This window comes from Ictalurus punctatus, chromosome 16 (genome assembly GCF_001660625.3).
Source record: "Ictalurus punctatus breed USDA103 chromosome 16, Coco_2.0, whole genome shotgun sequence".
NCBI lineage: Eukaryota > Metazoa > Chordata > Actinopteri > Siluriformes > Ictaluridae > Ictalurus > Ictalurus punctatus.
The window spans coordinates 11,901,553-11,927,841 of record NC_030431.2 but is presented as its reverse complement, the minus strand read 5'-3'; the positions used below and the strand labels follow the sequence as shown (position 1 = coordinate 11,927,841).

At 39.5% G+C, this 26,289-nt stretch overlaps 1 protein-coding gene across 1 annotated transcript in view; it reads right to left on the bottom strand.

The window, feature by feature from the left end:
* LOC108276550 (protocadherin Fat 3) overlaps positions 1-25,974 on the bottom strand; it is a 76,208-nt gene extending 50,234 nt beyond the window's left edge. Inside the window, exons 1-3 of the mRNA XM_053687028.1 lie at positions 22,450-25,974; positions 14,974-15,291; positions 11,679-11,740 (exon numbers count right to left, since the gene is read on the bottom strand). Of these exons, the coding sequence (XP_053543003.1) occupies positions 11,679-11,740; positions 14,974-15,291; positions 22,450-25,783 (3,714 nt within the window). The 5' untranslated portion in view covers positions 25,784-25,974. The remainder of the gene's footprint in view (positions 1-11,678; positions 11,741-14,973; positions 15,292-22,449) is intronic.
* Positions 25,975-26,289: the final 315 nt, after the last annotated feature.

The following is a 26,289-nucleotide window of genomic DNA, read 5'->3' as shown; positions in this document are numbered from 1 at the left end:
ACTGCAGTTCTTGCTGGACGTATTACAGCTGCCCAGGATCTTAGCCAGTGTGCGAGGGGGAAGGTAGAGGAATGATCTCTGTACTTGCAGGCAACGGTGGAGGATCACCTGAAGTGTGCTCAAAATTATTTATTTTTTCCTTGACCAGGGATAGGTCTGGCATACCCTGATTTGTGTTTGATGTAATTTGTGCTGATACTAAACGTATTTCAGTAGATGCTCTACCTCTTGCACTAATGACCTAGCACATGCAGACTAACAGCCATATGTATCTAACACCGCATGAAATGCTTACGGGTCGACCCATGTCTGTGTCTGTTCCTTATGATGGACTGCCGCTGGAGTAATTGCAGATGAATCAAGAACATATATGAGACCACTAACTATTATGTATGGAGCTATATATTCACAGGAACAGAGCTGAGTGCAGTGTTATGTGTGAGGCGTCACCGCCTCAACGGGGGGAGGTGTTCACCCGGAGGTAGGAGACCCGGAGGTGTTCAGAGGTGTTCACCCAGAGGTAGGAGACCTGGAGGTGTTCACCCGGAGGTAGGAGACCTGGAGGTGTTCACCCGGAGGTGGGAGTCCCGGAGCAGCGAGAGAATGCTGCCTACAGGGCAGCAGCGGACTAGAACATGCAACCCCTGGAGGATGGCGAGATGACGAGATGGTGGGGAGCACGTGAAGGTCCGGTACGAAGGTGCCGTCAACGGGGGGTCTGCTCAGTCAGTGGCAGACAGGATGAGAAGATGTGAAGATCCATATGCTGGGTGTACGTGCTAGCCTAACCTCTCCCCAAAGGGTGGCTCTCTACAGTACGTAAAGTGCTTGAGCTGAAGACAACCAGCATACAGAGCGATACTGCATACAACAGACTGTCAAGTATTGTTATAAAATGTTATAAAATGTTTGTGATATGACGCACTCAGGCATGAGAAAAGTATAATGGTGCTGCCGAGCACATAGTGCTGGCAGGGTGGGAATTTTTCCTCGTAGTTGGTTTTTTCGCCCACCCCTGACTGCGAAAGACTGGGGTTTGGTTTTTGAGGGGAAGCAAGAATCTGCAAGTCCCAACAAATACAAAACTGTGGGCTGACAGGCCTAGTTGAGAAAGATAGGGACGTGTAGATCAAATAGTTAGTTACTGTAGTGGCCACTCATACGTACGGCAGTAGTAGTAGCAATGAATGATTAGGGAAACTCAGTTAATCACACTTATAATCGATGTAGGCAAACAAACGAATAATCAAGGTAGTTAGATTCAAAATGAGATATATATATACAGTGGGGGAGAGGGGTGTTTGATCCCCTGCTGGTTTTGTGTGTTTGCCCGCTGGCAAGGAGATGATCAGTCTATGGTTTTGATGGTGGTTGTGTTTGGGCGGTGGGAGACGGGGTGGCGGCGGGAGGGTCCAGAGAGGCGCATGTCGGGAATGTTGTGGGTTGATTTGCATTTTGGTGAGGGAAGTGGGTGTTTGACCCCCTCTCAATCAGAAAGATTTCTGGCTCCCAGGTGTCTTTTGTACAGGTGGCGAGCTGAGGTTGGGAGCATACTCTTAAAGGGAGTGCTCCTGGTGTCGGTTTGTTGCCTGTATGAAAGACACCTGTCCACAGAAGCAATCAATCAATCAGATTCCAAACTCTCCACCATGGCCAAGACCAAAGAGCTCTCCAAGGATGTCAGGGACAAGACTGTAGACCTACACAAGTCTGGAATGGGCTACAAGACCATTGCCAAGCAGCTCGGTGAGAAGGGGACAACAGTTGGTGCGATTATTCGCAAATGGAAGAAGCACAAAAGAACTGTCAATCTCCCTCGGCCTGGGGCTCCATGCAAGATCTCACCTCGTGGAGTTGCAATGATCATGAGAACAGTGAGGAATCAGCCCAGAACTACACGGGAGGATCTTGTCAATGATCTCAAGGCAGCTGGGACCATAGTCACCAAGAAAACAATTGGTAACACACTACGCCGTGAAGGACTGAAATCCTGCAGCGCGCGCAAGGTCCGCTGCTCAAGAAAGCACATATACATGCCCGTCTGAAGTTTGCCAATGAACATCTGAATGATTCAGAGGACAACTGGGTGAAAGTGTTGAGGTCAGATGAGACCAAAATGGAGTTCTTTGGCATCAACTCAACTCGCCGTGTTTGGAGGAGGAGGAATGCTGCCTATGACCCCTGGAACACCATCCCCGCCGTCAAACATGGAGGTGGAAATATTATGCTTTGGGGGTTTTTTTTCTGCTAAGGGGACAGGACAACTTCACCGCATCAAAGGGACGATGGACGGGGCCATGTACCGTCAAATCTTGGGTGAAAACCTCCTTCCCTCAGACAGGGCATTGAAAATGGGTCGTGGATGGGTATTCCAGCATGACAATGACCCAAAACACACGGCCAAGGCAACAAAGGAGTGGCTCAAGAAGAAGCACATTAAGGTCCTGGAGAGACCTAGCCCGTCTCCAGACCTTAATCCCATAGAAAATCTGTGGAGGGAGCTGAAGGTTCGAGTTGCCAAACGTCAGCCTCGAAACCTTAATGATTTGGAGAAGATCTGCAAAGAGGAGTGGGACAAAATCCCTCCTGAGATGTGTGCAAACCTGGTGGCCAACTACAAGAAACGTCTGACCTCTGTGATTGCCAACAAGGGTTTTTAAACCAAGTACTAAGTCATGTTTTGCAGAGGGGTCGGGTGCTTGTTTCCCTCATTAAAATGCAAATCAGTTTATAAGGTTTTTGACGTGCGTTTTTCTGGATTTTTTTGTTGTTGTTCTGTCTCTCGCTGTTCAGGTGGATCTACCATTGAGGTTGTGGACTGGTCGTTTCTTTGTCGGTGGGCGGGCGTGCGGGATCAGCGGGGGATCGGGTGCTTTTTTCCCTCACTGTATATATATATATATATATATATATATATATATATATATATATATATATATATATATATATATATATATAGTTAAAAGGAAAAGTAAGTTAAGGGTTAAGAGTTATGGCTAGGTACATCTACACATGTCTCCCACCAGGTCTAAAAAAAACCTCCTCAGCTCCTATTCGGATCAGTGTTACGTAGAAGTGGTTAATGTGAGGGACCCATTTGAGTACGCGGACGGGCGCAGGGATTATGGCTTCGTTAGAGTAATCCTCCGACAGCTAGCGGGGGACGGCCATGGGGTGCGGCAGAACCAGTTCCTCCACAGATACCCGCTTAATTAAGGTAGTGTATGAGGCTTCATAGCCTCAGAGGGGGAAATGTTGTGGATAAAAAATGTCATAAAATAAACATAAGGGAGACCTAGCATCCAGCAAAAGGGAGAAGAAGGAAAAACGGGTACCTAGACACATAGAAGCGGGATTAGGCGGACATTGACAGATTGGAATTACGAGCAATTTAAGAGCAGTAATAGTCAAAAAAGTCAAAAAGAAGTGTATGAGCTGAGGAGTGCTAAAAACACACACACACACACACACACGCTCGTACAGTCAAGGGCGGGCAAGTAGACACAACATACATACACACACATGAATAACTTTAATAAAATCTTATAGTAATAGAGAAACTTTATAAAAAACAGAATAGTAGGATATGCAGGACAGTAGAACTGTAATGATATTAAGAAGTTGGAAGTACAGTAAACCGCTTTTCAAGTAGTATAAATATATATAAAATAAGAAATATAGTGCAAATATGAGAATAAATTATAAACGAGAAATACAGGGAAAAAAGGAAAATATAACTTACTCATGATTCAGGTGGTGAAGATTCTCGTGCAAGGAAAGCCTTAATTTTTAGAGAACCATGAAGAAAGCCAGTTATAAGGGTGGCTGGGTCAAACTGCCCCCCCCCCCTCGAGATAACGATAAGACCAAGGTCCCTCCCGGTTGTTTAGTCGTCTTGTCTACGTCATTTTTTTTACCTAGGGAATTGAGAATCCTGGTTTCTGACTACCTAGGTAAATGAGAATCCTGGTTTTTGACCCCCTAGGTAAATGAGAATCCTGGTTTTTGACAACCTAGGTAACTAGAAACTCTGGGTTTTTGTTTCCTGGGTTGTTGGAAATGCCTGGGTTCTGATTTTATGTGTAAATTAAAACCCCTGGTTTCAATTCTATGGGTAAGTGAAATAGGCCTTTTCTGGAAACCTATGGGTTATCTAGTGTGTAAATACAGTGTAAATACTGGAGCTTAAGCTCAGGGTATTGGGATCACTTTTGAGAATTCTCATCGGTGTGGATCTCGTGTGGTGGAATGGAACAATAAAGCTGGACCCTTGCTTCTTCTCACTCACGGCTGGTGTATTTTTTCTATCTCCAACTGGGCTCAGAGGTAGATGTGAGTATTGGCTTCTAAGTTGAGTTTTAAATGTTTTCGGGTAATAGGCTAAATTTGAGCCAACACTAGCACTGAAATTCTTTCTTCCTCAATTGACAGGTCACCATGTGTTTACAGACAACACAGCGTTGGTCTCATATATCAACCACCAGGGAGGATTATGTTCGCGCTCCCTGTTCAGGCAGGCACAACTAATTCTTCTCTGGGCAGAGGGAAAGTTTTGTCAGTGAGTGCAATGTACATTCTGGGCAACCGGAATGTGATGTCCTGTTGAGGCAGGGGCTGAGGCCCAGTGATTGGTGGCTCCATCCACAAGTGGTGGAGTCCATATGGCGGAGGTTTGGCCAAGTGGGAGTAGATGTGTTCGCCTCCGAGGACACAACACACTGCCCGCTGTTCTTCGCCCTCATTCCTCCCGCACCATTAGGGCTGGACGCTATGGTGCACATGTGGCTGAGGTCACATCTATATGCCTTTTCCCTGATCGCTCTGCTCCCACAAGTTCTAGCTAGATTTTGCCAAGATGGTCTATGTCTGCTGCTACTAGCACCTTATTGACCAGCTTGAATATGGTTCTCAGAGAAAATATCCCTGCTACACGGCACTCCTTTGGAGATTCCCATCTACAGAGATCTACTGTCTCAAGCCGGAGGGCTGATTTATCACCCTCGGCTGGAACTATGGATATTGTGAGTCTGGCCCCTGAGAGGCACCAGCTCATATATTCTGGTCTCACAACTGAGGTTGTAGAGACCATGTAGAATGCTAGAACGGCATCCACGACGAAACTGTATGTGCTCAAGTGGCAACTCAAGTGGTGTGAGGAACATCAGCTAGGCCCAGAGAACTGCGCAATAGCTACAGTCCTGGAGTTCTTACAAGGACGTTTCTCAGTGGGGTTGGCTCCTCTTACAATCAGGGTCTACATGGCCGCCATTTCAGCCAGCCATGCACCTATTGATGGAGTCTCTGTGGGGCAACATCCTCTAACTTCGAGGGATATGCGTGATGTCAGCTGGCTGAGGCACATCTGCAGACCATGCATACCTTCATGGGACCTTTCTGTGGTCTGGGACGGTCTGTCAGGTGCCGCATTTGAGCCCTTAGTGTCAGCCTCTGAGAAACTTCTGACTCTAAAGGAAGCTCTTCTGCTGGCCTTGACTTCTCTCAAGTGAGTATGGATCTACAAGCTCTAGGTTGCCCCTTCCTGCCTTGACTTTACCCCTGGATTATCCAAGGCCTCCCTGTATCCTAGGCGGGATTATATTCCTAAAGTGCCTACATCTGCTGCCCAGCCTGTGGTGTTGCAGGCTTTCTGCCCTCCTCTGTTCCTCATACCAGAACAAGAGAAATTGCACCGACTGTGTCCAGTAAGGGCTCTCTGTACTTACGTCCACCGCTCTGGCCAGTGGCATAAGTCAGAGAAGCTGCTGGTCGGCTTTGGTGGCGACAGCAGAGGTGATGCTGTGTTGGAACACCACATCTCTAATTGGATAGTGGAAGCTATCTCTATCACTTATGAGGCACGCGGTCTCGCTACGCCTCTGGGCATAAGGGCTCATTCCATTAGGGGGGGTCACCTCCTCGAAGGCTTTCAGAAAGGGGTATCCTTACAGGATGTGTGTGCTGTGGCAGGGTGGTCTATGTCGCACACATTCATTCGATTTTACAGCCTGGATATACATTCCAGTCCAGGCTCGAGTGTCTTGCAGTGACCCTCGGGCTTGGGTCTTTTTGAATTCAATTCAATTCAATTTTATTTGTATAGTGCTTTTTACAAGAGACATTGTCTCAAAGCAGCTTTACTGAAATATCAATACGGTATACAGATATTAAAGGTACAAATTTATCCCAACTGAGCAAGCCACTGAGTGGCGACGGTGGCAAGGAAAAACTCCCTAAGATGTTTTAAGAGGAAGAAAACTTGAGAGGAACCAGACACAGAAGGAAACCCATCCTCATCTGGGTAACAACAGATATTGTGAAAAAGTTCATTATTGACTTATATGAAGTCTGTATGGCCTTAGCGGCCGTAGTCCAAGCAGTCTGGAATTGGAGAAGATTTGAGCTCCATCCAGAGGCAGAAAGGATCTGGATCTCTAGTATCTTCATAAAAACGTGTGTGGCTTGGCAGAAGGAGAGAGGGAGAGAAAATATTATTAGGACTGGGAATTAGTATAATAGAAAGTCTAGTCAGGGTAGGCTTGAGTAAACAAATACGTTTTAAGCCTAGACTTAAACACTGAGACTGTGTCTCAGTCCTGAACACTAATTGGAAGACTGTTCCATAACAGTGGGGCTCTATAAGCGAAAGCTCTCCCCCCTGCTGTAGCCTTCACTATTCGAGGTACCCTCAAATAGCCTGCATCTTTTGATCTAAGTAGGCGTGGCGGATCATAGAAAACCAAAAGGTCGCTTAGATATTGTGGCGCGAGATCGTTTAGTGCTTTAGAGGCTAATAAAAGTATTTTATAGTTAATGCGGGATTCCACTGGGAGCCAATGCAGTATTTATAATATTGGTGTGATATGGTCGTATCTTCTAGTTCTAGTTAGGACTCTAGCAGCTGCATTCTGGACTAACTGGAGTTTGTTTATATTCCTACTGGAACATCCAGACAGTAAGGCATTACAGTAATCTAATCTAGAGGTGACGAATGCATGAACTAGTATTTCTGCATCATGTAGTGACAATATATTTCTTATCTTAGATATATTTCTGAGATGAAAGAAGGCTATCCTAGTAATATTATCTACATGAGCATCAAATGATAGGCTGGAGTCAATAATCACTCCAAGGACTTTAACTGCTGTACATGTTGAAACAGAAAGTCCATCCAGAGTAACCATGTGATCAGAAAGATTATTTCTAGCTACACGTGATCCTAATAATAGTATTTCTGTTTTATCAGAATTAAGTAAAAGGAAGTTAGTTAACATCCAACGTCTAATGTCTAAAGTAGTAGGTCATTTACTACTTTAACTAACGCTGTCTCTGGGCTATGATGAAGTCTAAATCCTGACTGATACATTTCATGAATGTTATTCCTATCTAAGTATGAGCACAACTGCTTTGCTACAACCTTTTCTAAAATCTTAGAGAGGAAGGGGAGATTTGATATAGGTCAATAGCTGGACAGTTGAGAGGGGTCAAGGTCAGGTTTTTTAATCAAGGGTTTAATAACTGATTATTTAAGTGATTTAGGTACATAGCCAGTGCTTAGGGAAGAATTGATTATATTTAAAAGTGGTTCAATTACTCCTGGACAAATCTGTTTAAAGAAACATGTAGGTACAGGATCTAGTATGCAAGTTGATGAATTGACTGAAGAGATTAATGTAGCTAGTTTGGTCTCTCTAAGCGGAGCAAAACACTCTAAACATTGATCTGATATTGCTACATTGTCATCTAATGGGTTTGTTACAGTACTGTCCGGTTTTAATTTAATGGCCTGTATTTCACGTCTAATATTTTCAACCTTATCAATGAAAAATTTCATGAAATCTTCACTGCTATGTAATGATTGAGTGTTTCTCTCTGTAGTGGTTTTATTCCTAGTTAATTTTGCTACCGTGTTGAATAGGAATCTAGAATTGTTTTTGTTATCTCCTACTAAGGTGGAGAAAAAGATTTTTCCAGCATTGCCAAGAGATTTTCTATATTTCAGTAGGCTCTCCTTCCATGCTGTTTGGAATATCACCAGTTTGGTTTGACGCCATTTACGTTCTAATTGTCGAGTTGTCTGTTTTAAGGTACGCATTGTTATACCAGGGTGCTAATTTTTTCTCTCTAATTATTTTTCTTTTGAGTGGAGCCACTCTATGTAGCGTGTAGCGGAGTGTTGACTCCAAGCTTTCAGTCGCCTGATCGAGTTCTATTGGATCTGACGGTGATCCAAATCTAATTGATGTTTCTGCGAGGTTATTTATGAAGCTCGGTGCAGTAGCTGATGTGTAGGTATGTTTTACGCAGTAGCGAGGCGAGGTGGAAATATTATAATCAATATGTATTATGAACGAGATGTTAGTATCAGGTCAAGAGTGTGACCATCATTATGAGTAGGCCCGATTACGTTCTGATTAATCCCTACTGAGTCTAAGATGGACACAACCGCTATTCTTAGAGGGTCTTCCAGGTTATCAAAATGAATATTAAAATCTCAGACGATTAATGCTTTATCTACAGACACAGGTTTGAAACAAAGTCTGCAAATTCACTAAGAAATTCAGTATATGGCCCTGGGGGTCTGTAAATAAGAACAGGCCGTATGACGAAGTGGGTATTCTTGTTCCTGCAGTGTTCAGCTAACGCAACGTGGAGTTCCCTTTGAAAGGGAATGTCTGGGTTATGCATGTAACCCTGTTCCCTGAGAAGGGAACGAGACGTTGCGTAGCTTTGTCATACTGGGGCATGCCTGTGAATTGCGTCTTTGCTAAAGATAATAGAGACTTACGGCACTGTTCACAGGTGTCGTTTATATACAGTATCAAGCGACGCGCTTAATTGCCACTTCACCTGATCACGGCAGGCCTATAAATTTGGCATGATTTTACATAAGCTTCAGATACCGGTCACGTGCAAGGGCGCTCTGCAGCATTCAGCTAACGCAACGTCTCGTTCCCTTCTCAGGGAACAGGGTTAACCCAGACATTTCTGTCTTCAACTGCTGTTGTTTTCCTTTGCCGACCAGTTCCATGTCTGGTTTTTAGTACACCAATGGTTTCTTTCTTTTTCAGAACATTCCATATTGTATTGGCTATGTTCATTGTTTGTGAAATGGCTCAGATAAATTTTCCCTCTTTTTCCAGCTTTAAAATAGCTTGCATTTCTACCATAGACAGCTCTCTGTTCTTCATGTTGGTTTATCCATTTTAACAACAAATGCAGTTTTCACAGGCAAAACCTAGAGCTCAAACCATCCATTTAGCAGGGCACACCAGGGCAGCAAGAAACACATATCAGTCATGTGTTCTTATATTTTTGATCACTTGAAAAAAATGAGTGGGTTCAAACACAAGGTGTCATGTTCTAAGTTATTTAACATTTGTAGATTTAAATATGAAGAAATGAAAGCTGAAATTCTGATCTGTCATTTCATATTCATCGTTTGATCTCTAACCTAAATGTCTTTAATGTATAGCAAAAAAAAGTTGTGCATTTCCATTAAAGGACGTTACGCAATTAAATCTGGGGTTTTTCCACTCGTTATAGTCATTACAATTAAACATGGCGATGAATCTCCAATATCTGATGAGTGTTGGCACTGTTATTTCAATTGCATCCACTGCAACAGCAATGGTAGTGCTTAATAAAAGGCAACGAGGGCATGTAATGCACTAAATCATGGAAGGGCAAGCCCCTTATGCCTTGCAGCAGCCACGTATCCTGGATTTCTTGGAGATCATAGTCCGCAATGATTTTACAGAGTTCCTGTGGATCCAAAACTTCAGAATGACCCACTTAACATTTGACGAGTTATGCAACAAAATAGGATTGCTTGTGGCGCCTGTCGTATCATACCCGAGGGAGCCAGTTCCAACCGAGGAGCGCATAGCCATCGCTCTTTATAAACTGGCTACCTGTGCAGAGTACAGGGTAGTAGCTGAGACCTTTGGTGTGAGCAAAACCACAGTTCATAGATGTGCATATGGGGTGTGTCAGGTCATATGCTCAAAATTGATGAGACAGTACATCACTTTGCCTGATATGCACGAGGCATTGCAGATTGCACAGAGCAATTTTGAGGCACACAAAATACCTCAAGTGTATGGTGCAGTCGATGGTTCACACATCCCTGTTCATGCCCCAAGTGATGGGTATTGTGATTATGTTAACAGGAAAGTCATGTGTCATGTGACCTAAATGCGAGAAATGTGTTTCTATTAAAATTTTTTCGAAATATTGCTTTGTCGAATTATCTGAAAAACCACCTCATGCAGCCGTATAAACTTTATTGCGATATTAGTTTTTTCAAAATTCACGCCTTTCCATTACCCGTTTCACAATTTCAAATTGCGAATTAAGCAGGTTAAGGAAGCGCAACTAGTGAAAGGCCTAGGGGACACAATGATCATCATAATGGCACACATAATCCCTTGATCTCATTTACGGTGGGATTGTTGGACAACAGCAGCACAACGTATCAGAACTACACAGGCAGCTGTTTGTTTTCCATGGAACCTTTGCAAAGAGAACATGAATCATATATAGCTACAAATATTATAGATCTGCAATACTGTACAACCCTGATCGAATAATCAATTAGCACTTGCTCACTAGACTATATCAAAATTTGATGATTGCATGTGTGTTGTATAAAATAATATGCATGCACATGCAGTACCATTCCTCCCTCATTTTGGTTTGTTCCTTCACAGAATCTTCATCTATAATCTACTTACAAAGTCATTAGAGGCTGCATAGTAATTACACTTATTTTGCATTACTTCCATCCTGTCCTACTTTAAATAATCAATAGCATATAACATTCTTTGAATTCCTTACATTTTTTTGAGCTGACGGATGTGTAAACAAATAATGTAAAGACTGTATATTGATAAACAAAATAAGTCAAATGTAGAAACATTCAAATGCAGGCTGTTTATGTCAGACAATTCTCACAGTTTATGAAAACTGGTCTGTGGTTGTAGAGTAATATACTGTACTATACCACATATCTGATTCAATAGACTTTTTCCACAGCTGTATCATCATATCTGGTAATGAATAGTAGTGTTCTGGTTGTCACTTTCAACATTGTTTAGTTATGGAAATGCATGAATGACATCAAATCTGAACGGCCTATTAACAGAATATCCTCGATTAAGGTAAGCAGTAAATAGCTAGCTACTCACACTTGGCTAGGTAGTTAATTTAAGTCGATTGCCTGGTGCAGTTGCTAATGAACACAGCACCAATAAACTAGCCAGCCAGCTAGTAACAATCAGGTCATTTGCAGGACAAAGTGTGTGTGTGTGTGTGTGTGTGTGTGTGTGTGTGTGTGTGTGTGTGTGTGTGTGTGTGTGTTGCCTCTCAAAATGCTTATACAAAGCCATTTATTTCTTATACGCACGGTGGAATATGAGTGAAGGCTTTAGCATGGATGTTTGCTTGAACTATTTGTGCATTTAGTGATGCTGCAGTGATTGCAAGCCGTATTTTCTGCCACAATCTTACGAGAAGTTTTTAAATGTTACTTAAGTTTCCGCAATCAAAAACATGGAAATATGAAAAAGGTCTATTGAATTTACTCACATGGTATATGGGAAAAAGTCTTAATTTCATGAATTACGTGTATTACTAAGCGGCATACTGTATCGGCAAATTATGTAAGGACACATAAATACCTCCAAAAAGTGTTCGGCTTGCTGCTCTCTATCCAGTTTTCTTGATGTCGTAGTGATGAGACCTAAATGAAAAGAAATCATGTCATCTAATAATATACAGTCCAACATTTCAAATAATCAAACCATTACAATAAATATTTTGTGTCACAAATTACAATGGACAGAATCATAGTAATTATCCATATGCAACTAAATATATTAATACATCACAAATTTAAAACAAGCTTGTGTATGAAGGGGAAGGGAGTGGACAGCATCCCTTAGAGCTCAGGGAGCTGGCTGTAGAGCTCAGACTTTACAGATGGCATGAAGTAGGCTTTTCCTCTTTTTTTCTGAGCCCCCTGTGGCCTCCACAAAGCTATTAAACTACCCCCAGAGAGCTCGTGTCCATGTTTTAATTTTGAAACTGTGGCTACAACGAACAGTGCAGTGCTCCTGAACATGGGGTCTATTCCCAAATGTGTAACATCCTGATCCAGAGAGACTCCATTAAACAAATTAAAACAGCTGTGAACTGGCAGCACACACATGCACACAGAGTGACTACAAAAAGAGCATTAAAGCCATAAGGCAAATTTATAACAACAGAAAAGACATGGGCCAGCAAAGCACAAATTTGGAATGTGTTACTAAAAGGAAAAAGTGATTAATAACATCAAAAGCTAGCAATAAAAAGTTACCTATGAAACAAGTACATAAAATAAGGAATAACTCCATAAACTACTGCTTAAGTAATCATTGACCTACAATAAATCAAAAGCATACATGTAAAAGCATCTCCCTTTCAGTTTCTATATGTTATTGAACTTGAACTAAAAAAGTAATGCAACAATTTGTCCAAAACTTCTAACTATTAATATTTTTTTTTTAATCATTTATGATTTTTGAATATTTGTTATTTGTTTACTCGTTATTTAATCATTTTCATTCCTTTGCCCATTAGGATATGGTCTCTTCCTCAGCGGCCTTGTTTATGAATTAGACTTTCAAAGCAAATATTTCCATTTAAAACTTGACACTAAGCACATGTCTAGCTCTTCCTAAATAAACAAGATGTGCAATTAGCCCTAGGGTACCTTATGTCACCTTTATTTTGTAGATCAACACACACACACACACACACACACACACGCACAATATGTCACACTATATTCTTATCACTTGTTACTCTGTTTTTACATGAAAATCATGGTGTGCCAGTGAATGAATGCCATCTGACAATGCAGCCCAAGGCACTACTGTGTTAAGCCCTCCCAGTAGGATGAATCACAATTTATTTAATTCAGCTGCACACATTGATCACTCATGAGTCATGACATATGCAGGCAGACGTGAGCACAATCAGAGATGTGTAAGAAATAAGTTTGAGCAGGAGCACAGAATGACATATTGCATCCTAGGTGTGTGTGGACAAGTATGTGTGTTAGGGTAGCAGCTTGTAGATGATCTGACACAGAAGGTAATTACTAGTCAGCTAGCAAGCACATGGATCAATACCTGTTATTGCCCATCTCCGATTGTGCTGCCACTGGCCTCATTTAACTACTACACAAAATGCAGAAGTACTTCAGAGCTGTTAACATTACACTTTTTATAAAAAAATAAATAAATAAATAAATTACAAGTCTAAAAAATGCTTTTTATTTGTTTGATTCAAAGGCTATTTCTTGATCTAATTTAGACAGTAAGTAATTTAATTGTGTCAATACGATATTATCCATTCTACATTTCAGTCATGAGCTTTCTGTTGCAGTTGGTATTTCTGGTTTCTCTGCACAAGGCTAATATAACTAGCAAAAAATGGTTAAAATAACCTTACTTTGGAGGAGAATAAAACAAAATCAATATATTTTTTTGTTTTTTATCTTTCTGGAGATAATTTTTATTCTACAGATGTGGTTTACAAATGCAGCTCCCAACTCTAGCACTGGAGCTCCCTGCACAGCTGATACGGCTGTTGTTATTCTAAATGACAAAGCTAACATGGCTAAAGCAGCATAGAATTAGCTTGCTAGCATCTGAAATTCAGAAAAAGTTAGGAAACTACTTACACACAGAGACTTCTACAGCAAAGCCTCCACACAAACAGATTAGAAATGTGTTTAATTGTTGACAGTTAAGGAGACACTTATGTAACATTTTTACATTAAAATACATTATATTATATTACATTATATTATATTATTCAACTCATTGAGTCATTTTTTATTCTATTAGAACTTTAAGCAAGTCTACAGGGAGTTTGGCTTTATCATGTAGGACATCAATAGATTAGCTCCTTAGCAGCTAGCAGCTAGTTTAATAATATTAGCCATGCTAATGAACAAATGATACCTGTTAAGCTCACCTCAAAATTTCATTTAGGTCAAACAAAATTTTAATCCTTTGCTTCATTTATGATTATTGCAACTAATATTACTCTGTGATACACATCATACAACTCTTGGCTACAAATATATATATATATATATATATATATATATATATATATATATATATATATATATATATATATATATATATATATATATATATATATAAGCTATATTTTTTGCGCAAAGCAGAATTTGTTTATGTGTCTAAGTTTGGTCAAAAGTGTGTTAACCTTTTCCAAAGCTTGAAAATATCCCACTACTGATGAATAACAACATAATAGAAAAGCAACAACTTGAACTTCACAATACAAGCCCACTTGTTCGCACCAGTGATTTCAGAATTCAGCTACTTTAAATGTTTTAAAAGCACTCAGCCTTTAGAGATTTTCTTAGTCTTTATCGAGACCTCTTAAATATTGGGAAAGCAAAAAATGTTTTTAGTGACAAAACTGTTATTTGACTGACAGGTGTAGTAATGATAATGTAAATTACATTCTTTTCAACAGTGATGTGTTAGGAGTATAGGTGTTACAATTTTAATTAAATATGTGGTGTAAAACGTATGCAAGCAGGTTATAATTATTTCAAATTCCTCATTCAGCATTTCATGTTTTCCTGAATACCACATATGAGTAATTTTCTGGTTAAATTCTCAGTAAAATTCTGCTGAATTGAATGAATGATGAAGTAAAACTCTTTTGGCAGCAGAAAAGAATGTTGAGGTTTTGTGCTGCAGCTACAGGATTTCAAACTGCGAAACAACACCACCAACAACAACAGCACATTACAATACACAATGAAACACTTAGTAAATAAATTTACCTTGCACTTTCTGCATGACCAAATATCATAATATTAGCTTAAGTAAATTTAGTCAACATAAATATTCAAAATATTCAAGACAATTTAAATCCTCTCACCTGTCTTGGAATTGATGGTGAAAAAGTTTTGTGGGTTTCCAGCAGTGATGCGGTACGTGAGATGATTGGCAAAAGAAGTGATGTCAGGGTCGTTGGCCTGTACACGCACCACTGAAACATCTTTGGGTGAATTCTCCAAGACATAAGGATGATAGATGGGCTCAGAGGTCAAAGGGGCGTTATCATTGACATCCTCCACCTGGACATACACCTCGATGGAGGTAGAGAACGGCACAACCCCTCGATCTGTGGCGTAGACAGTGAGCCAGTAAGAGTCCTGCCTCTCACAGTCTAGAATACTAGAAGTGTAGATCACTCCTATTAAGGAAGAACACATAATATCATAACTCTGAATACATAATATGCAACAACACCATAATGGGCAATATATAACTTTTTCTTATTTATGAGTTTATCAGCATATAGACACCACATCAGTTACAGTTTTTAAAATATATTTTATATGATCAATGCCTCTGTAAAAACCAATGCTTTACAAGCTTTATATATCTGTTATACTCATATTTAAATAATAGACCATTTACTATTCATCACAGACTTACAGAAGTCCATTTATACAAAATACTGTAGGTGTCAAAAACAGTGATTTAGATTTCCCACGTTTGCAGTTATTACAAAAGACTAGTAATTAAATGAAATGGGAACAAAATAACACTGCAGTTTGAGAACTTCACATCCGTCTATACTGTATAATACAAAATATCAATTTGTGTTGTGCTACTATTTCAAAATACACTATGTAACACTAATCTGAATATGCTTCAGATGTTGATTACTTTTAAAGTATTGACTGTTTAAAAACACACTTGCTCTAACAAAAGTAGCTAAACCTTTTGTGTTTCATCATCAGAGCTGTGCTGACCTATCTAATTTCTCGGACAACCTTCTCTGGGGAAATCTGCCCAACTACCCAGGCTACTGAACGTAACCTCCAGCAACTGGAAAGAAAATTGCTCAGTTTGCAGGTCTTAACAGCATAGCACTCTTACTTTATCATTCATTTCCTACAAAACAAACGCTGTGAATAAAATTTCTAATCAGTATTTGAAAGTAACATAATAGAAAAGGCAAAAATATATGTGCATAAATAAAGGTGTTTTATTCATGTGTGCCTTCTTTTTGCTGTGAAGGTGCAATGCCGTGCCAGAGACATAACTGCTGAATTAACAGATTTTTAACAGGTGGTGTCAAAACCACACTCATATGGTGCAGCTTTTTACGTTAAATGTTAAAGAAATCGTCTGGACTTGAAAGCCTCTTACTATAGGGAACAACTGCCATGGCAACACTCAGGGACTGGACGACCTTCAGCTCTTCAATGTAGAACATCTAATCGTTCCTGACCAAAGTGCCTGCCTCTGCCATTCTGTGATCAGGGCCCTCAAATACTGCAACGCTCCCACATGTAAATATGATCACCGCTGGGGCTTTGAGCTGCCGACAAAGTCACCTAGCACATGGCAGTGCAGTGATCAGACAGCTGTCCCTATCCACTAGTCCATACTATAGAACTCACTTCAGTACCACTCAGGCAGAAAGTGCTGCCTCAGGGGTTCCAACTAGCACATCCACCATGAGCAGAAAAAAAAAAGTCCACTCAGGTCACCCAGCACACTGCTCCTAGACTGTAATTAGGATCGAATAGGCTTCTGCAGAAGGTATTAAGCACCACAGGACATACACACAAGCATACAAATGTGCACAAATTTACACAAGAGGCGGTAACAAAGAGAGACAGATGATTGATCAGCTCACAACAGCATAAAGCAGCAATTCACATAACACCTTCATTTCAAACACATAAATATGTATTCAGTCTCTTTAAAAATGCATTCACTCTTCAACCATTCCAGTGACAATAAAGGTCAGAAAGTACTATCTGGAAAATACCTTAGTATAACAACCTTTGCATCTTAACCAAGTTATTTTATCATATGCAGAAATTAATCTAACTGCTTGTAGCCTGTTTAATAATCTATTATTTATAGGCCTCTAAGTCCTATTGATCATCTGCATTGCAAAAAACATGTTCATGTAAGGCACAATTACATTTAAAATTATTGTGGATTTTGTGACAAACTATTTAGAAACCCAGCTAGATTAGAAAGCCAAATCATGTTCATGATTTGGTTGTAATTCCACATGTCAAATGGCCAAAGTTCTTTAATACATGAGACTAAATGTTTTCACTTAAATTCATGCCTCTGCACAGAAGCACGAAGAAAAAGTGCTAACCAATAACCACTTTTTTGTTTTAATCTTCATGACTACAGCTTACAGCTCATGGAAATGAGATACTGGAAAAATTCAGTATCTCAAAAATATTGGAATAAAGAATTTATAATACAGCAATGTCGACCTGAGAAGAGCTCAATTCAGCTAATTAACTCAAAACACCTTTTTACTAAAAACACCGTTACTCAGTGGTCCAAAGCCCTCTTTTCAGATGAAAGTAAATTTTGTTTTTCCTTTGGAAATCAAGGTCCCAGAGTCTAGAGAAAGAATAGAAAGGCACAGAATCCAAGTTGCTTGAAGCACAGTGTGACGTTTCCACAGTCAGTGATGATTTTGGGTGCCATGTCATCGGTTGGTGTTGGTCCACTGTGCTTTCTCAAGTCTAGAGTCAATGCAGCCATCTACCAAGGGATTTTAGAGCACTTCATACCTCCATCTGCTGACAAGCTTTATGGAGATGCTGATTTCCTTTTCCAGCAAGACTTGGCACCTGCCCACAGTGCCAAAACTACTAATAAGTGGTTTGCTGACCATTGTATTACTGTGCTTGATTGGCCAGCCAACTCGCCTGACCTGAGCCCCATAGAGAACCTTTGAGAGACACCAGACACACAGGCTGATTTCCGCCATGCCACAATGATGCAGTAATTCGTGCAAAAGGAGTCCTGACCAAGTGCTGAGTGTATAAATTAACATACTTTTCAGAAGGTCAACATTTCTGTCTTATAAATTCTTCATTCTAATATTTTGAGATACTGGATTTTTGAACTGTAAGCTGTAATCATCAAGATTACAACAAAAAAGGCTTGAAATATTTCACTTTATGTGGAATGAATCTAGAATATATGAAATTTCACATTTTGAGTTAAATTACGGGAAAAAATTAACTTTTCCACGATATTCAAATTTTTTGAGATGCACCTCTATATCAGGCTCATGGGGGGCATGAGGCTCCAGTCTTATATATATATATATATATATATATATATATATATATATATATATATATATATATATATATATATATATATATTACACACACAGTTCAGCCATAATATTAAAATCACTGATCACTAACCACTAACGGGTGTAGTTAACACCTTCACACTGCCACCACCATGCTTGACTGTAGGTATGATGTTCTTTTTGTGGAACACCAGATGTAATGGGATCTGTCTTCCAAACGGTTCCACTTTCGATTCATCAGTCCACATTACATTGTCCCTAAAGGTTTGAGGATCATGGTGTGTTTCAGCAAAAATTCAGACAAGCCTTAATGTTCTTCTGGATTAGCAGAGGTTTTCACCTCAACACTATTCCTTGGATGCCATTTTTGTCCAGTGTTTTTCTGATAATAAATAATTAATAATTCCTTAGATTTATGTAACACGTTTCTAGGCACACAAGGCACTTTACATTTTATGGGGGGAAATCTCCTCAACCACCAACAGTGTGTAGCATCCATCTGGATGATGGACGGCAGCCATAGTGCGCCAGATTGCCCATCACCAGCTATTGGTGGAGAGTGATGAAGCCAAAGAGATGAGGATTATTAGGAGGCCATGATAGATAAGGGCCAATGGGGGAATTTCACCAGGACATAAGGGTTATACCCCTACTCTTTTACGAGAAGTGTCCTGGGATTTTTAATGACCACAGAGAGTCAGGACCTCAGTTTAACGTTTCATCCGAAAGACTGTGCGGTTTTTACAGTATAGTGTCCACATCACTATACTGGGGAATTAGGACCCACACAGACCACAGGGTGAGCACCACTTTTTGGCCTCACTAACACCACTTCCTACAGCATCCTTAGTTTTCCCCTCGAGGTCTCCCATCCAGGTACTGGCCAGGCTCAACCCTTCTTAGTTTCAGTGGGAAACCAGGCAAGATGGCTCTGGTATATCGTGGAATCATGAACAGTGACCTTTATTGATGCAAGTGAGACCTGTAGGTCCTTTGATGTAGACCTTGGGTCTTTTATGACTACGTTGATGTGTAGCTGCTGTGCGCTTGGAGGAATTTTGCAAGGTCGGCCACTTCTGGGAAATTTCACTACTTTGCCGAGTTTTTCCATTTGGAGATAATGGCTCTCACTGTGGCTCTTTGGAGTCCCAGAGACTTTGAAATAGGTTTGTAACCCTTCCCTGACTAATGTATTTCAATCACCTTCTTCCTCATCATTTCTGGAATTTCTTTCAATTTTGGCATAGTGTGTTACTGAGTAAGACCTTTTAACCAACCTCATGCTGTTGAAAAAGTTCTATTTAAGTGTTGATTTGATTGAACAGGGTTTGTAGTAATCAGGCCTGGTTGTGTCTAGTCCAGCTGAACCCCATTATGAATGCAGCTTCATAGATTTGGGGAATTAGTAACTATGGGGGCAAATACATTTTCATACAGACCCAGTTGGTATTGGATAACGTTTTTGCTTCAATAAATAACATTATTTTTTAAAAAAAAATGGTATTTTGTGTTTACTCAAGTTGCCTTTATTTAATTTTACTTTGTTTTAATTTCTAAAACAATTTAGTATGACAACACACAATTTAGTTATACACAAAAACAGAGGTGGGCAAATACTTTTTTCACAGCTCTGTGTATACATACATATAAATAATTATATATATATATATATATATATATATATATATGCCTGAAATTTATCAGCAATAATTGCACAGTACTTTGCAGTCCCTTGGTTAATGTGTAGAATTTAGGACTGGCTTTTGCTTAATCTTTATATGTTTCTCTAATTTCACAGCTAATTTCATTTAAAATATCGGTACAATGTCATTACCCAGATTCACCTTAATTGATTTTGACTAAATATTACTTGCTTATTGCTTTTCAGATGATAACAAATAATCTAAATCCTTATTGTTTATGACACTGCTAGCAATCAAATAGATGACCTGAGGCAACAAACCACTAATTTCTGCTTATGTTAGTTAATGGCAACAAAAAAAAGTTAGGCGATCAAAATGCAGTGAAAAGCTATAACTGAATCAAGACTTGATCAAGAACTGCTGGCTGTTATCCAAGAAGTGTCTATGTGCAGACAGTATCTTGGGATCAATCCGGGGACACTAGAGCTGTATGCCCACAGTGCTAACCACCAGGCCATAAATGATACAGTATTGTCTACTGCTTGTTGGTACTTGTTAGATAATTAGCTTGAAAAATTGTAATATCTTCATAGAATGTCTTAATGGATTGCTGGATCAAGTTTAATTACATGGTCATACAGTCCCCAAAAAATAAAGGATAATTAGAATATGGATGAATATGATAAATATATTGAATATGAATTAAGAATTTTTTTAAAAAAACCTACTCATATAGGTTATTTGAATAACCTTACATTTTAATAACAACTTTATCTATCTTAATTCTTGTCTCTGTAGTTGTATAGCACCTATAATTGCATGTGCATTATACAAATCACCTGTCTTCTCCAACAAGCTATACCTGTGTGGCCAAAATCACATTTAATTTATATAATGAGAAGTAAGTCATCAAAAATCCTTTTCTTGACGTGAAAATTCGCAACAAATACAGTCAAAGCTGTTGTACAACTACTTCCTGTGAAACTAAAGACCTGTTCAGTATAGTGCATCCCTTTAAGAGTGTTTCTGTTCTAAGCCTGATCCTTTTTTTTTTTTTTTTGCTCAACATATAAATGAGATCTTCCTCTAATTATAATTAAACCGTAGTGACTTAAGTTCATGGAAAAAGACTTAAGCCCACGGTAACAATTCTCTACTCCCATGGCTTCAGGAAAACATGAAACACTTCCCTTAAAAAGAGCAATAAGGTAATAAGATTATTCTGAGTCTATCCATGAAGACATGCCGTAATTATGTTTTTTCCTGTATAAATTAGTTTGATACACGGAATGTACCCAGGAATAAAAAAGGCCAGAGATCAGAGGTAAATTAGAGCTGAGTCTACTTTGTGACAGCAATCTAAATGAAAATGTGCTTTGACTTATTTCTCTGAGTTCTGGTGAGAATACCAATAGCTGCTAAAGGCTGAGAAGTGGAGTGAGGATAAGCCTTTTATAAATCCCATCCATCTTTGTAGCTCACTGTGACATTTAAACAAAGGAAGTTAATTTAACTAACTTGCTTTAACACATACAGTGCTACAATCAATCACAGTAGGAGTTAAAGAAAATTAAAGCAAGTATATTTCACTCTATATTTTCACAGAAGAACATACAGACTTCAATCTTTAAATTAGACTGACACAAAATACCAGCATGTCTCCTAACATGGAAGCTAATTAGATGCTAATAGTTGGATGTACAGAGAAACACCAAAGTCATCGATGTCATCGATGAAAAGGAAGGACTTTGAACATGAAATAAAACTTGTCTCCTTTGAAAATCTATATTCATCTGCAGCACTGACATGGCTAGACACACTCGTTATAGCTTTAAACACTCCAAGATTAACATACTCAACCTAAACAGCTGACATGTGAATGAAGGACCACAGCTGTGTTACCCCAAGCACTCCAGCCATTTAGTCAATAGTAATTAGCTGTAATTAATGATCAGACTGCTGCCAAACATGCCACAGCAGTAATTGTGAATCTTAATTTTTTGGATTAAAAAAAATTCCTCCAGCTGTATTCTGCTGAATCAGCATTCTACATTGCACATTCTTACTAAAACTCTGCAACCACAAAGTGGCTTTTAAGGGTGCTTATTCAAAAAGCATGAAGGTTAATTCTTGTTTTCTAGGTCAGTAGTTTGCTCTGATGGCTCGCAAAGGCAATTTCATCTGATAGAGAAATAACCTTGTAATAATATGTAATTGGCAGCCTGTTGCTAGCACAAAGAAAGACCGTTTTATTATAACAACATGACAAAATGTAATAATTGTATAATCATTTTATGTTTCACTGAACCCATATCAAGCAGATGATACCTCAAGCAGGAGAACTGATTAATAGACTGCATTGTAATGCACTGCTGCAGGTTTTTATTCTATGTTAAGGACCTGCTATTAGGTAATGTCCAGAAGAACATGAATAATTAATGACATGCTTCCATATAATAGGAGAATTAGTGTTAATCTATCATATTAATTACTAATGTCCTTCATGGTGCAAATGATGTACTGTATAATGTGTCTGCTCTGAAAGTACAAGAGGAATGAATGTCTTTACCACAAAAGCGGTGCACAGATATTAAAGTGATTAAACACATACCAGTCTCTTCATCAATGAAGAACCTGCCAAGGCCACTTCCAGATTTGATTGAGTATCTTAGTAGGCCATCCCTGCCCTTGTCGTTGTCCTTAGCAGTGACTTGAACCACACTTGTTCCAAGGCGTGAGTTCTCTTTAACAGTGGCTTTCACTGCAAATTCAGAGAAGCTGGGCTCGTTGAAATTTTCATTAACATCGACCACCTCCACCTCAACATAAGAGAAAGAACGAAGCTGAGTGGAGAAATCACAGTCTTCTGCAACCACAGAGAGATTGTAGAACTGCTGCTTTTCAAAGTCCAGTTCCTTGGCCACCTTCAAAGCTCCACTTTCCATATTAACCTTGAACGTCCCATTAATGTCATTGGTCAGGAAATAATTTACTCTCCCCCCTAGTCCAAGGTCAGGATCATGGGTTTGCAACCATGTGATGACAGTGCCTACAGGAATGTCCTCCAGTACATGGCAGCGGTAAATCTTAGGAATAAACATGGGTGGGCAGTCATTCAAATCCTCCAGGTAGACCTTTAGAGTTGTTACTGTGAATTTTTGATACCCTCTCTCTGCCTTGTCTCTGGCTTCGATTTTCAGGGTAATATCTGACAATGTCTCTCTGTCCAACTGGCCAGAAACATAGACCCACCCAGTGGCACTGTTAATGATGAAAAGAGGTGTACTGGTCAATAATGTGTAAAAGATTTCACCGTTATGATCCAGATCAATATCTGAGGCTATAATCTGGATCACTTCTGTGCCAATGGCTGTGTTCTCTGGCACCACCGCAGTGTAGCTCTCTAAGGAGAACTGAGGGCTATTATCATTTACATCATCAATGTTTACAGTTACCAGCCTCCAGCTAGACCTTTGAAGTAGACCCATGTCATATATACTTATATTAAGGAGGTACCTGTCTGACCTTTCACGATCCAGTGGCTGATAGATATAAATCACACCAGTTTCCATATCAATATTGAAACAGCTGTCAGTATTTCCATCTGATATAACGTGGAGAATGCGACCATTGAAGCCTGTATCTTTGTCAATGGTGTTCACTTTAATGACAGTTGATCCAACAGGCAAATCCTCACGAACTACTATAGCAGAGGGAAATGATTCAAACTGAGGTGTGTGACGGTTGACAGTATATAGGTCACTATAACCCTCTTCAACCTTTGACTTGTTTATTGCACTGGCTTTTTTGAGAAGCTGTTCAGCTATTTTTTGTCCAACTTTTGTGTCATTACAATTAAAATTCCTGGATGAAGCTTTCCCTTTCACAACTGATATGTTGACAAACGTGGGCTCAGAGAATAACTGGCCATCTGTGGCTGCTATTTTCAAACTGAAAATAGCAAATAGTTCATTTTTATCATTAGTGCCAACAAGGGATTTTCTCAGTGACAACATCCCAGAGTCTGGATTCAAACTGAAGAGGCCCTGTTCATTTCCAGACAATATCTTATATTTTACCATACCAAGCTCATCAATGTCAATAGCAGAAAAAGTAATTATTGTCTGTCCTATAGGGAACTCTTGAGCAATTATTCCTTTACATGACACATGTTCAAAAAGGGGTGCATTGTCATTGATGTTCAAGATTTGTACTGTGACATTCACCTCACTCTCTCTTCTATAAGGCAAGCCCCAGTCAGAAGCCCGGACAGGGAAAACATATGTTTCCAATGATGATTCAAAATCGAGTTCTTTTGATGTCATTATTTCACCTGTATTCTGGTTAATTTTGAAGGGTAGAGGCTGAAGGCTTGGTATACTGTATGTTATACATCCATTATCCCCTTGGTCATAATCTACTGCTGATATGACAATTATAACAGTATCAATTGGAGTATTCTCACTTACAGACACTTTGTAGGATGCTTGAGTGAATGTTGGTACGTTATCATTTGCATCCTCCACAGTGATTTGTACTTTGGCACTAAGACCACTCACAGCCTCTGCCACCTCTAGCTCAAAAAGCTGTTGTCCTAGTTTGGTAAATGGCCTTAATGTTGATATGACACCAGTAAAAGTATTAATAGTGAAATATGTGGAATCTGAGGTAACGCTTAAGATATAGGTGACAGACTGTGGCTTAGGAGAGATTCTGACAGTCTGTATGATAGTTCCAGGAGGAGCCATTTCATTAACTGTAGCTCTGTAAATATGTTCCTCAAATTGAAAAAGCACAGGCTCTGGCCTTTTTACCGAGAGTTGAAGAATCTGAGTCTTCGAAAACTTTGGAGGTATGCCTCGGTCTTTGGCTTGGAAAGTGAGATTATAATCATATGAAAATGTATTCCAGTCTGCTGGTTCAGACATTTTCAGCAAGTAATCATTGCCATGTGGTGCTCTCTTTAGAACAAACTGCTCCAGTGGGTCACCTTCGATGATACAAACCCATTCAATTTCCCCGTTTGGACCATCATCCAGATCCTCTACTGTGACCAGAGCATACACTGGCTCTTTGTCTGTTAAGGATGGGACAAGTGCAACCACATTTAGTGTTGGTGAAAATTCATTAACACGTATGATGTTGATCATTACTTTTGCTGTGCTGCTCACACCACTGTTTTCATAAACTTTCATTACACGATCAACTGCCAACACTTCAAGCTCAGCTTTTGTATTCTCATCAGCATTGGGTTTGGCTGTAAGATATATAATACCACTGGTGGGATGGACAGCAAACTCCTCCACTAATGTCCTGAAGAAATAATAGAATTCACCATTGGAGCCTATGTCAGCATCAGTGGCAGTGACTTGGGCAACGCTGGACCCCAGCGGGGTGCTTTCAGGTACAGTGATGGTATAAGTGGTAGGTGAGAATAAAGGTCGAAGGTCATTCATGTCCATGACTTGCACAGTGACTTTTGTAGATGCATTCAGACCACCACTGGCTGTAGCATTTACACTTAATGTGTAGTTGTCCTTTATCTCACGGTTCAAAATGTCAGAGCTTTCACCCTTAGTATGTATGCGTAGAAAACAGAAGTCTCCCAGAACATACTTCTCAGCTTCAAACAACCCCTCATAATCCCCTGACACAATGGCGTATTCAATGTCCCATGAGATGGACTGTGACAGAATTATCCCCATTTTGACCTCACTCCTTAGGTAGGACCGAGCCGGAGAGTTCTCATAAACAGCAGCATTGTAGACAGACCTGGTGAACTGAAAATCTTGTGATTCAGGTGCCTGAAGCTGTGCACAACAGGTAAGCAAGCAAAGTAGCAAGAGCGAAAAGCTGGAGAGATGGGCTCTCATATTTCTTCCACAAAATCTGTTTATAGCCATGCCATCATCCAGTGTCCCTGTAAATAAAAAATTACTTGCCATAAACAATATGCAGACTAATTCACAAAGGCATATAAATTGGCTGTCGTTAAAATGAACTAGTTGACTGTATGAAATGCCAGGGTGAAATTCTGAAGAGCTGCCAACAGTTAATTGTAAAAAAAAAAAAAAAAAAAAAAAAAAAAAAAAATATTAAAGAGTTTGATCAGGACGACAAAGTGCTCAGCAGTGAGACAAGGTCTGAATGTACAATGGTTCTCCTACGGAATTAATCTCACAGAATGAAGCACATTCAGAGTGAAAAAGTAATATAAATTGTAAAAACTCATGGGAAAGGTAAAGAAAAAAATATTTCAATATTCAGGCTATTTGCAAAATAAAAAATACAATATATCTCATTTAATACACGTTAAAAAAATATACAAAGGTTATCTGTTAAAGATTTTATATACTACAGTTCAGCATTCTCCTGCTAAAAAATAATCGCAGTTTTCGTGCAATAAAGCGAGATTAACTTTCCATGTTGTCTGTAATGCTGGAGTTCAAAA